At 44.7% G+C, this 13,310-nt stretch overlaps 1 protein-coding gene across 1 annotated transcript in view; it reads right to left on the reverse strand.

Annotated features, from left to right (window-relative positions):
* The window catches only part of DHRS7 (dehydrogenase/reductase 7), a 35,324-nt gene that overhangs the window by 20,201 nt on the left and 1,813 nt on the right, over nt 1-13,310 (reverse strand). Inside the window, exons 3-4 of the mRNA XM_082274839.1 lie at nt 3,582-3,734; nt 2,737-2,843 (exon numbers count right to left, since the gene is read on the reverse strand). Of these exons, the coding sequence (XP_082130965.1) occupies nt 2,737-2,843; nt 3,582-3,734 (260 nt within the window). The remainder of the gene's footprint in view (nt 1-2,736; nt 2,844-3,581; nt 3,735-13,310) is intronic.

Consider the following 13,310-nt stretch of genomic DNA (forward strand, 5'->3'; position numbering starts at 1 on the left):
CCGTGGCTTTGTGTAACTAAAGGGTAGGCTTCATCCACCTGCTTGCTTGTATACAATTTTTGATCAATTTTTAGGCATTGTGCCAAGGTACCCCTAAAGAAACATCAAGACCTCAAACCTGGGCACCCTGGTTAGAAAAGGCTGCTCTCATCAACACAGTCAATGTTGATGGGAGAATCCCTCCTGCAGAGCCATTGTGTTCTCCTGGGGGGGGGGGGGGGGTTGGGGGGGGGGGAGAAGCCCTCTCCGCCTGAAGAATACTCTGATTACTGCTGGTGGCTATAATAAATGGTAGCATTAATTACATATAAAGTCCAAAAGGCTGGTTGTACCCAGATTAATCGATCAAAAACCTTGGGTACGTTCAGCCTGCCCATACATGGTTCAAATCTTGGCAAAGCCCTGCTGAACAGGCTGAGATTCGAACTATCTATGGCCAGGTTTAGGCTCAAATCTAGTTTACAGCTGATAATGAAGAACTGCAACACAGTAAAGAGAAGGTTCACCATGTTAATCATTGCTACACATTTAAAAGCTGGAAGAATTTTTAAGCAAGTAAAAAGCACTTAAAGTGATTGTAAATGATCACCTTGAAAAACAATACATTCAAATTAAAATAGAAATTAATGGCAAAACATTTGTGTGTATATATATATATATATATATATATATATATATATAGATAGATATATATATATAAAAACATTATAAATACCTTTTTTTGCTTTTTATTTTTTTCTATAAGTGATCACATTCCCTCTGCTCTCAGCTGCATAGGAGCTGGGGGAGGGGAAACAGCAGAACAATGGTCTTCCCAGCTAGAGACTGTGCAGGGGAAGGGGGGGGGGGGTCCGGCCAAGTCTGATCATTGGAGGAGAGCACACTGAGTTCCCAGCACAGTTCGAGAACTGACCAAGGTGTGTTCTCCTGCTTAGTGTGGTCAGTTTTGTTTAGGAAAGCAGAGGGACTAGAAGGATCACCAGGGATTTCACACATAGCAAGCAATACAAAGAGAAGGGAATACTTTGTTATACAAGTATATGGTACAGCAGCCACATATCAGGAATATGAAGTGTTGGGTTTACATACTTTTTAACCACTTCCTGCCCGTAGGACGTCCTCGGGTTTCAGTGATTATACTGGGATGATGCCTGCACCTACAGACATCATCCTGGTATGTATCTTTTCAGCCGACGATTCCCTTTCAGGCAGAAGTGATCCAAGTGGCTAATTCAATCACTTCTGCAGGTGATGCAATGGGGTCCCACCCCCCTCCCGCTACCGCCGCGTTTCCTGGGCTCTACTGCCCCATTGCGGGGCCCAGGAGTGATGCAGCCCGTGGAAATTGCTGCCCTGAACAGAGAGAAAGGAACTGACATTGTTCCTCTCTCTCTGTAACCCCAGAAACCAGAAGCGATGAGTAGTTCATCAATTCCAGTTCCACCTCTTTGTTTACCTGGCTGCCAGTGGCCAGGAAAGCAGCCGATCGGACCAATCTGTGTCTGATCAGCTGCAAAGGAGATATATGGGATCTAATAAAGAGGACCTGTCATGGCCCATGCTGTTGTTCATCCCTTGTCATAGCAAAAAAGTTAATCCCAAAAAAAAAAAGAAGGATTTTGTATAAAATAAATATAAAAAAATATATATATATATGTAATGTGCCCCCATCCCATCGTGCTTACATGCAAATGCCAACACATACGTTACTTCCCCACGCATATGTAAAAGGGTGATTGCACCACACATGTGAGTTATTGTTGCAAACGTCATGTTTAGGAGTCATTTTCTAGAAAGAAAAGTCAATTTTTACATGTGGAAGCGAATTGTCAGAATTGACCCGGATGGAAAATGGTTAAAAATGTAATCAGCAATTTGTATTTTTCTTTTAGGTTATGCTATGTGACTGGGAACATGTAACACATATAAAGTAGGTGTTGTCCTAATTTGGCTGCAAAAGTGGAAATACACTTTAAATGCCGGTTCACACTGAAGCGGCACGACGTTCGGGGCGACCTGTGAAGTCGCGTGCACCGCGATTTCGGCACGACTTGCACGGACTTCATAAAATGAATGTCTATGCAAGTCGCTCCAGGTTGCCCCGAAGTAGTACAGGACCCTTTTTCTAAGTCGGAGCGACTTGTGTCGCTCCTATTAGAACCGTTCCTGTACACAATGGGACGCGATGGTGCACGACTTGTCAGGCTGACCAAGTCACCTGACAAGTCGTACTAGTGTGAATGGACACTAAGGGTACCTTCTTACCCCATTACTGTTTCAGCACTGGAAATGCAATCATTTTTTTGTAATATGTATTGATTTTAAAATATGATATATTATCAATAATCACAGGCAAAATAAAGGAATCTGGCAGATTATAATGGCTAACAGAGCCACTTCTGTTGTCTTAAGGTTTTATCAGTTAGTGGGGCTTATTAAAATTGGGGCAAAAGCAAAGCTGTTCCCCATAGCAACCAGTCAGGTATTATTAGTGGGATTAATTGGTAATAAATGGTAATCAATCAATGTTTGTTCCAGTATTCATTAATCAGCCCACTTTTTTCAGATTTAAGAAAAATGTGTAAATAAGTGTCTAAGCGACATTGAAGAGCTTCTGTAGAATATGTGTGTGAGTAGCACCACCATATACAACCTTTGTCCATCATAAAGAGCCATTGTCTCACTTGCACTATAAAAAGATCACACTAGTACACAATAAACTTAAAAAGCACTCACCCTGCCAAAATGTTTCATCGCCTTGTCTGTTGCTGCTTTGTGGGCACCTATGTTGGTTAGGTCAAGAGGAACAACTAATATATCTTTGTCTTCCAAATCGCTGGTCTCTGGTATAAACAAAGCACAAAAATAATAAAAAAAAAATAAAATAAAAATAAAAAAACTACAGTACAAAAAGGTGGAATAGAGAAACCATGGGATTTGGAAGAGTTAACAGTGGGCAGTGCAGTATGGGAGTATGGGGCCAGTCTGTTAGCTTGGAGAATAGAGGGGGAAATGGAGAGATGAACCTTGCCATCCTAGGCTATGGGGTTGTGTGTTTCTATTGATGCACAACTCTCGTCCCTCTTTGTAAGGGTGGCTACATAGGACTCTGCAAGAGAAAGCGGCCACCCTGAAACAAGAAACCTGGGGCAGCGATCATGGCACCAGTTTAAACTGGAACATAGGTAAGGATTAAGATATTTGGAAGCTGCATACTCAAAAAGAAAAAATCAATCAGCTGCTGAAAGTGCTCAGAAAACAGGGTCTATAGACCTCAAGTCGCATCAAAGTCGGACCAAAGTAGTGCAGGGACTTCTTTGAAGTGGCTGCCATTTGAAGTTGCACAGATATGAACGGTACTCATCGGAAATCATGGGGTACGGCTTGTCATGCAAATTTGCAGTCCCAAGTCGCAGGACAAGTTACACAAGTGTGAAAGGGGCCTAAAATGTTAATGGCAGAGACATTATTACTGAAAAGGTTTGTGTAAATACAAATGTGTTATTTTCAAACATTTACTTTGCTAAAAATACATATTGATGTACAAATACACATCAGCATATGACAATAATAATACAAACCAATGCATTTCTTCTTCACTCTCAGCAGTTCATCCTCGCGTCTAGAGGAGAGGACTAGCTGGGCACCTAATTTGGCCAGCTGGTAACATAGCGCCTCGCCAATGCCGCTTGAGGCCCCGGTCACCCACACAACGCTGCCACGGAACTTACTTTCTACAAAATAAATGATACATTATGATACATATTATTTGAGGTAAACATCATTTTTGACATACATTGGACTTTTTTTTTAGCAGTCTCCAGAATTAACCAATTAGAGCTCTTAGGACCCAATCAGAGTTGTCCATTTCCTGCAGTAAAACACACTCACTAAACGCAATTCAAGTAGAATCCTTTTTATTTTCAATGGATGCTCAATGTCCAACATCAACCAACTTTTTTTTCTAACACACCTCAACACATGTTTACTGGCGTTGGGAGGTGTGCATAAACAAGCACCTCCCCCAAAATGACTGCACAATTGGGGTAATTTCCTAAAAGTAGAGCACTCAAAATTTGGTGCAGCTGTGCATGGTAGCCAATCAGCTTCTAACTTCAGCTTGTTCTATTACAATGCTTCTGAAGCATCAAGGTTTTTTTACCGATCCGATCCAGCGTCATGCAAAAGAGCATCCGCTCTCAATGCTTTCTCCCTCCTCATTGGGCAGCTTGTTCAATTAAGCTTTGACAATAAAACCTGGAAGCCGCTTGGTTCCTATGTAGAGTTGCACCAGATTTTGCACTTTCCAGTTTTAGTAAATAAAGGAGTTGTAAAGGTATAAGGTTTTTTTATTTTAATGCATTCTATGCATTAAGATAAAAAGCCTTCTTCTGGGGGGGAGGAGCCTAAGCATGGCAATCGAGTGGAGCTCAAGCTAGGAGCTCTCGGATCCCATTCCCCTATGAAGCGGTAGGTTTGATCTTCCCTCGCTGCCCTGTGACCCCCCTCCTGAGAAATAACAAGTAACCCGTGTAAGACCGACAGAGGTAAAAGAAAAAAGTGGACAGGAAAGACTGCCATCTGACATAAATACCACAGGGCAGTCAAGATTGGAGCAGGATCTGGAGTGTGACCCAGAGCAAGATCTCACAGTAGAACAAGGTGAAAAATGGCTGCTATGTTTGCAGCGCTAGAAAAGTCTTTAAAAACAGAAATGACAACAATACACAATGACCTGGGCCACTTACTGTCACGTGTGGAAGATGTGGAGAAAAGACAAGACAGTTATACACAAATAACATACGAGTTAAAAAAAAAAAAAAAAAAAGAGTTGAAGGACCTAAAAATCAGAACAGAGAAACCTGGCATAAAGGTTAGAAGACCAAGAGAACCGGAACAGAAGGAAGAACTTGAGAATCAGAGGCCTACCTGAACCAGCACATGGGGTTCTTAACAGAGAAAAGGAGGATAATGTTTAATTCATTACTTGACAGAGGAGAAGCCGAACAAATAAAAATGGAAAGAGTACACCGGGTTAGAAGATTAAAAGGCGCCCCAGCAGAGGCACCACAAGACTTAGGGCTCTTTCACACACTCCGCTCCGTCGGCAGTTTCCGTTTATCTCAGCGGGGGATCGATCCGCCGATCCCCTGCTGAGCAGGAGAATTACAGCTGTTCTCCGTGCTGTGTGTGGAGACACAGCTGTCAGTTCCCCATGCATCTCTATGGGAGAATCGGATGGGAACAGACCGTCGGTCCGTTCCTATCCGATCTGCTGGACGAATGGAAAATAGGGTTTCCATCCGTCCAGATTTGACAGATCGGATCAGATGTCAGCGGACATGTCTCCACTGACATCCGATGCCCAATAGAGATGCATGGAGTGACCGTTCAGATCCGCCAAAAAAACTGACAGGCGGATCTGAACGGTCCGCCTGTGTGAAAGGGGCCTAAATTAGAAGATTTCAAAATTATGCAGAAAAAGCCCAAAAAAAAAAAAAGGCTAGAACCTGAAAGCCCCACAATTAGAGATTGGTGTAAAAGAGTTGAGTATATATACAATATGGAGTATCTGGGAAGCAGAGAGTTCCTCAGATCGGTAAAATGGGCGGATTTTAAGAAGACGAGAAAATATTTCAAAATCTGGGCAGACTAGGGTATGTGGGGAAAAAAAAAAAAACATAGGGTAGACGAAGAAGAAAGGGAGGTGGTACAACAGATGAAAAGTCGAGTAATGCTGAGTGGATAGGGGTAGAGGGAGGGAACTTGGGAGGGGGGGGGGTGATTTGGGTAATTGTTTCAACAAGACTGCTGAAGGGTATTTGTATTTTTGTACTTGAAACTTAATAAAATGTAAAATTTTGTAAAAAAAAAAGGATAAAAAGCATTCTGTGTGTAACAGCCTCCCCAGCACCCCCTAATACTTACCTAAGCCCCATCTCTGTCCAGCGATGTCCACGAGTCCCTCTGCCGTCCGGGACTCCCCCTCCTTATTGGCTGAGACACAGCAGCGGCTCCCGCGGCTGTCAATCAAAGTCAGTCAGCCAATCAGGTGAGGGGCGGGGCCGAACGGCAGCTCCATGTCTGAATAGCCACACAGAGCTGCAGCTCGGCTCAGGTGCCCCCATGGCAAGCTGTTAGCTGTGGGGGCACTTGACAGGAGGGAGGGGCTAGGAGCAGCGAAGAGGGACCCGAGAAGAGGGGGATTCAGGCTACTCTGTGCAAAACCAACTACACAGAGGAGGTAAGTATAACATGTTTGTTATTTAAAAAAAAAACACAAAAAAAGAGACTTTCCAATCACTTTAGGCTCGGTTTCCACTAGTGCGACTTGCGGTGCGACTTGACACATGTCAAGTCGCACAGCAAGTCAAAACCCATTGTTTTCAATGGGGCACGTTTCCACTGCCGCGGCTTCAGTTGCCGCGACCTCAAAAGTAAATCGTGTACTACTTTTGAGCGCGACTTCCCTCTATATATGAGGGACAAGTCTAACTGAAGCCGTGGTTTACTTTTGCTACGAAGTCGTGCTAGAAGTAGCACGACTTCGTAGCCGCACTAGTGGAAACCGAGGCTTAAACACCATGTGTGTGCCTAACGCATAGGCCTAAATGAAACCTTAAATATAGAACATGCTGTAGTTATGTGGATTTAACTACAATAAAGCTGAACTAGATTATCTAAAGAATCATGTGTATTCTTACTAGAATATTGGTGTACTTTGTGTATTTCTTCCAGATCTGTGCAGTATTTCCAGTGTGATACTTCACCTCTGTGCAGGAACTTGCTGTAATAAAGACCAGTCACTGCTGCTCTCTCTCTCCTTGTGCAGGGTGACTGGTCTTGTCTCCGCCCACCCTTGTAGTTTTCTGCTCAGGCTATGTATCGCACAGTGATATCTCCACTACTTTTACAGGGCAATATCTGTGTTTGCAAAGGCATTTGGTGCACACAACGTGGCTTTATATAATTTTTGGCTTTTGCGGAATATACAGTAGTTAAATGAAAGTTTTTGCACCTGCAGTCAAGTATTAAGCAAATCATTTTTGAAGAATAGTAAACACAAAAACCCACAGTGTGATTTTTATTGCGCCTGAGGCAGAGAAAATCCAATAGCTTTGTTCATTACTGTGCTTTGAAGTAGCATAAAGTTTCCAGAGCGTTACCACAACACGCACATGTGGACACGGTTATCAAATGACTCACTTTTTTAGAAAATTTTTGTGCGTTTTAGGGTTAAGCTCTGGTTCACACTGCCACAAATTGTCATGTGACTTAAGAGTTCAAAGTTGCATGACAAGTTGCGCCCTATTAACTGTTCTAAAAGGAGGGACTTAAATCACAAAGTAAATGACTGTAAATGTCTTAGAAAAAGGTTCCTGCAGTGGCGGCTGGTGCTCAAAATTTTTGGGGGGGGCGCAAAAAGAAAAATGTAATAGGTATTGCTTCGCGCCAAAAAACGCAGTAAAAAAATTGCGTGACTTTGAAGCTGTGCCCCCTTCAATGCAATGAACACTGTGCTGTGCCCCCTTCAATGCAATGAACACTGTGCTGTGCCCCCTTCAATGCAATAAACACTGTGCTGTGCCCTCTTCAATGCAATGAACACTGTGCTGTGCCCCCTTCAATGCAGTAAACACTGTGCTGTGCCCCCTTCAATGCAGTAAACACTGTGCTGTGCCCCCTTCAATGCAATAAACACTGTGCTGTGCCCCCTTCAATGCAATAAACACTGTGCTGTGCCCCCTTCAATGCAATGAACACTGTGCTGTGCCCCCACAATGCAGAGTTCAGCGTGCATGCCCCTTTCAATGCAGAGGCCACAGCATTGTCCCCAATCACTGCAGAGCGCCACAGCATTGTCCCCAATGATTGCAGAGTGCCCACAGTATTGTCCCCCAATGATTGCAGAGTGCCACAGCATTGTACCCCAATGATTGCAGAGTGCCCACAGCATTGTACCCCAATGATTGCAGAGTGCCACAGAATTGTACCCCAATGATTGCAGAGTGCCCACAGCATTGTACCCCAATGATTGCAGAGTGCCACAGAATTGTACCCCAATGATTGCAGAGCGCCACAGCATTGTCCCCCAATGATTGCAGAGCGCCACAGCATTGTCCCCCAATGATTGCAGAGTGCCCACAGCATTGTACCCCAATGATTACAGAGTGCCCACAGCATTGTACCCCAATGATTGCAGAGTGCCCACAGCATTGTCCCCCAATGATTGCAGAGTGCCACAGAATTGTACCCCGATGATTGCAGAGTGCCACAGAATTGTACCCCGATGATTGCAGAGTGACACAGCATTGTACCCCAATAAATGCAGAGTGCCCACAGCATTGTACCCCAATGATTGCAGAGTGCCACAGAATTGTACCCCAATGATTGCAGAGTGCCACAGCATTGTACCCCAATGATTGCAGAGTGCCAACAGCATTGTACCCCAATAAATGCAGAGTGCCCACAGCATTGTACCCCAATGATTGCAGAGTGCCACAGCATTGTACCCCAATAAATGCAGAGCGCCACAGCATTGTACCCCAATGATTGCAGAGTGCCCACAGCATTGTCCCCCAAAAAATGCAGATTGCCCACAGCATTGTCCCCCAATGATTGCAGAGTGCCACAGCATTGTACCCCAATAAATGCAGAGTGCCCACAGCATTGTACCCCAATGATTGCAGAGTGCCACAGCATTGTATCCCAATAAATGCAGAGCGCCACAGCATTGTCCCCCAATAAATGGAGAGTGCCCACAGCATTGTCCCCCAATAAATGCAGAGTGCCCACAACATTGTACCCCAATAAATGCAGAGTGCCCACAGCATTGTCCCCCAATAAATGCAGAGTGCCCACAGCATTGTACCCCAATAAATGCAGAGTGCCCACAGCATTGTCCCCCAATAAATGCAGAGCGCCACAGCATTGTACCCCAATAAATGCAGAGTGCCCACAGCATTGTACCCCAATAAATGCAGAGTGCCCATAGCATTGTACCCTAATAAATGCAGAGCGCCACGGCATTGTCCCCCAATAAATGCAGAGTGCCCACAACATTGTACCCCAATAAATGCAGAGTGCCCACAGCATTGTCCCCCAATAAATGCAGAGTGCCCACAGCATTGTTGTACCCCAATAAATGCAGAGTGCCCACAGCATTGTCCCCCAATAAATGCAGAGCGCCACAGCATTGTACCCCAATAAATGCAGAGTGCCCATAGCATTGTACCCTAATAAATGCAGAGCGCCACAGCATTGTCCCCCAATAAATGGAGAGTGCCCACAGCATTGTCCCCCAATAAATGCAGAGTGCCCACAACATTGTACCCCAATAAATGCAGAGTGCCCACAGCATTGTCCCCCAATAAATAAATGCAGAGTGCCCACAGCATTGTACCCCAATAAATGCAGAGTGCCCACAGCATTGTCCCCCAATAAATGCAGAGCGCCACAGCATTGTACCCCAATAAATGCAGAGTGCCCACAGCATTGTACCCCAATAAATTCAGAGTGCCCACAGCATTGTACCCCAATAAATGCAGAGTGCCCACAGCATTGTCCCCCAATCAATGCAGAGACCAGCGTGCGTGCTCCCTTCAATTTAATGCACTTACCTGGCGGCGGCGGGTTCTTCCCTCCTCGATCCAGTCCGTCCTCTCTGCGGCGGCGGGAAGGAGAGCGGCTTCTCCCTCGTCCTCCGAGCGGCGGTGACGGTGAGTGACTGACTCACGCACCGGCACCGCCCCCATTGTGACGTCAGGGATCGGATGTCCTGGATGATGATTGGTCCAGGCTGGAGACTGGACCAATCACAGCCAGGATATCCGAAAGTGGGGGTGTCCGATCGCAAGGACTTGCGCTCGGGTTACGCCCCCAGAAGGCTGCCGATCGGCGCTTCTTCTGGGACGTAACCCCACCCCCACCCCCCCTCTAGCCACCACTTCCATTACAGAGGCCGGCGAACCCAATTTTTTTTTTGTAAAACTTTATTTGTTCGCATTTTGTCATTTTTTTTTTCTTTTTTTTTAGGGGTAGGGGGCGGTGCCCTGGCGCCCTCTATGCACGGGCCGCCACTGGGTTCCTGTACTACTTTTGGTCCGACTTCAATATGACTTGCATTGACTTCTGTTTAAGAAGTTCTATGCAAGCCGCGCTGAAGTCGCGCCGGAATGTTGGATTCAAATTCGCAGCAATGTGAACCAGGGCTTTGGGCCGATTTACATCTATGTGTTGTGGCAACAAACATATTGACGTATTACAGTGCCCTTTATTTTGAATAGCACCCCAGCACACTAAGTCTACACACATGCATTGCAGTGTATTATAGTGCGGTGCATTGCGGCACCGATATTGGGACCAACTTATGGTTCATTTTGGTGCATCAGAAGTCCTTTCATTTTAATTTGCTACCTTAATGCACTGCACAACCATAATTTGCCAATTTAAGGCTCTGTTCACACTAGTGCAATTTTTCCTGCATCATATGTTGCACTGGCAAGCACGACAGTGGAGTCCCGCTATTTTTTATGGTGCCCATCAATGCAGCGTGGTGCAGTGCTATTTTTTAACCACTCGCTGACCTCCCCACGCAGATTCTCTGCGACAGGGTGGCTCATCTGCGCATAATCACATAGATCTACGTGACTATGTGCACGCGGTCTGCCGCGCCCCCCCGCTGTGATTAGCCAGACTGCAGGAGGAGCGATCTTCGGGGAAACTGACAGAAGAGCCGCCTGCCTATGTAAACAAAGCAAGCGGCTCTCCTGTCAGGCAGGGAGAGGGAGATCGTGTGTCTTAGCTAAGCTGAAACACTGATCTCTCTTTGCCTGTCACAGAGCCCTCCCCCCCACAGTGAGTAAGCATAAATAGGCATATATTTAACCCCTTGATCACCCCCAGTAATTAACCCCTTCCCTGCCAGTGTCATTTATACAGTAACAGTGCATATTATTTAGCTCTGACTACTGTATTAATGTCACTGGTCCCCAAAAAGTGTCAAAAATGTCAGTTAGAGTTTTGATCTGTTTGCCGCAATGTCGCAGTCCCGCTAAAAATCAATGATCGCCGCCATTACTAAAATAAATAAATAAAAAGTCCACAAATCTATCCCATAGTTTGTAAACGCTATAACTTTTGCACAAACCAATTAATATACGCTTTTTGGGATTTTTTTTTTTACCAAAAATATGTAGCAGAATACAAATTGGCCTAAAATAATGAAAAAATTAGATTTTTAATTTTTTAGGGGAAAATGTTATATAGCAGAAAGTGAAAAAGATTGTGGTTTTTTTTTTTAAATCAACGCTTTCTTTTGTTTAAAGTACAAAATCTAAAAACCGCAGAGGTGATCAAATGCTACCAAAAGAAAGTTCTATTTGTGGGGAAAAAAAGGACATGAATTGTATTTGGGTACAGCGTCGCACGACTGCGCAATTGTTAGTTAAAATAACGCAGTGCCGAATCACAAAAAATGGCCTGGTCATTAAGAGGGTAAAGCCTTCCGGAGCTGAAGTGGTTAATCAACCATGTGAGTTGCTAAATGTTGAGCCTTCATTAAATGTAATCATATTGCTACACTTAGAGGCGTCTCCCTTCTCTTTTATACTCAGTTGTGACATGATGCTACTTGTATATCAAGACATCGCTCGTTTATCAAGTCACAATTTATAAAAACTTTTAGCTTGTCTTGCAAAACACTTTCAGACCAAGTTACTCTCAATCAAAAGTTTTACTGTATATATTTTTGCGTTTCCTCCTACAAAAAAAAAAACAAAAAAACATAAAGCATGAAAACACATCAAAAACACGCAAAAATGCGCTACAAAACACACTAAAGTAAAGCTCTGTTCACATTAGGTCGCTCCGACTTAGGGGGCGACCTGTGAAGACGCGTGCAGCGCGACTTCGGCGCGACTTGCACTGACTTCACATAATGCAAGTCGCTCCAGGTCGCCCCAAAATAGTACAGGACCCTTTTTCTAAGTCGGAGAGACTTGTGTCGCTCCAATTAGAACGGCTCCTATACTACACAGTGGGAGCGACGGTGCACGACTTGTCAGGCTGACCAAGTCGCCTGACAAGTCGTACCAGTGTGAATGGACACTTAGCAGCACTAGTGTCACCCTTAAGCTGGATACACACTATACAACTTTTGTTGTTTGATTTCCTTTAGATTTACCTTCAACTATGTAGTGCAAGGGTCTGCCTGATTGCATACAAACTGAAAGTGTATAGGTCTGACCTCATATTATATGGTTTTGGTAAAGCTAAAGGAAATAATCTATAGAAAATTGTATAGTGTGTATCCAGCTTTAGGCTGGCCAAACATTATGCAATTTTCTTAAATTTTTCTTGAAATTTACCTTCAACTATGTAGTATGAAGGCCTGCCTACCCTGTTTCCCTGAAAGTAAGACATCCCCCGAAAATAAGACCTACTTACAGTTTTGCCTCTCGCTAAAATATAAGGCATCCCCCCCCCCGAAAATAAGACCTCCCTGATAATAAGGCCTCCCCTAAACATAAGGTCTCCCCGATAATAAGGCCCCCCGAAGCTACCGTAACTCTGGACTGTAGCGGCGGGAACCGCCACGCAGCTCACTGTTGGCCGCAGCGCAGCCGGAGCCGGAGCAGACAGGAAGTGCGAGGTCTCTTTTAATCAGAGAGCCGCGCCGCCAACAGGACAAGCTGCCGCCTCCTGCTCGCTCTGCCCTGACAGAGTCTGGCTGACTCACAATTAGACAGTGAGTCGTGCGGGGCAGGAGTCGGGCACATTTTGTGGACACACAGGGGTGACTGAGGTAGGGGGGAAATGTCTGATAAAGGGGTGGGGTGGATGTCTGGTGAAGGTGTCCACTGGCACAGGGGTGGGGGGAGTCAGATCACTTAAAATGACACAGGAGGATCAGAGGGGGCAATCAAAAAGACACAAGAGGATCAGAAGGTGTGGGGGGGGGGATCAAATGACACAGGAGGTTCAGAAGGGGGGGGGTCAAAATGACACAGGAGGATGTAATTTGCTGGTTTGTGATGACAACTACAACCGTACCGTATACAGGTAATACATTTCCTTTTTTTTGTTCAACAATAAATGTGTACCGTATTCTTCTTAATGGAAAAATAAGACATCCCCTGAAAATAAGACCTAGGGCACCTTTGGGAGCAAAAATTAATATAAGACATTGTCTTATTTTCGGGGAAACAGGGTAATTGGATACAAGTGAAAGCGTTGTTTAGCTTTGACCTCATATTATGTGGTTTGCGGTAAATCTAACAGAAAATTGTACAAGAAAATTGAACATTTAT

Source organism: Pelophylax lessonae (genome assembly GCF_965119305.1).
Source record: "Pelophylax lessonae genome assembly, chromosome: 13".
In the NCBI taxonomy this organism is placed as follows: Eukaryota; Metazoa; Chordata; class Amphibia; order Anura; family Ranidae; genus Pelophylax; species Pelophylax lessonae.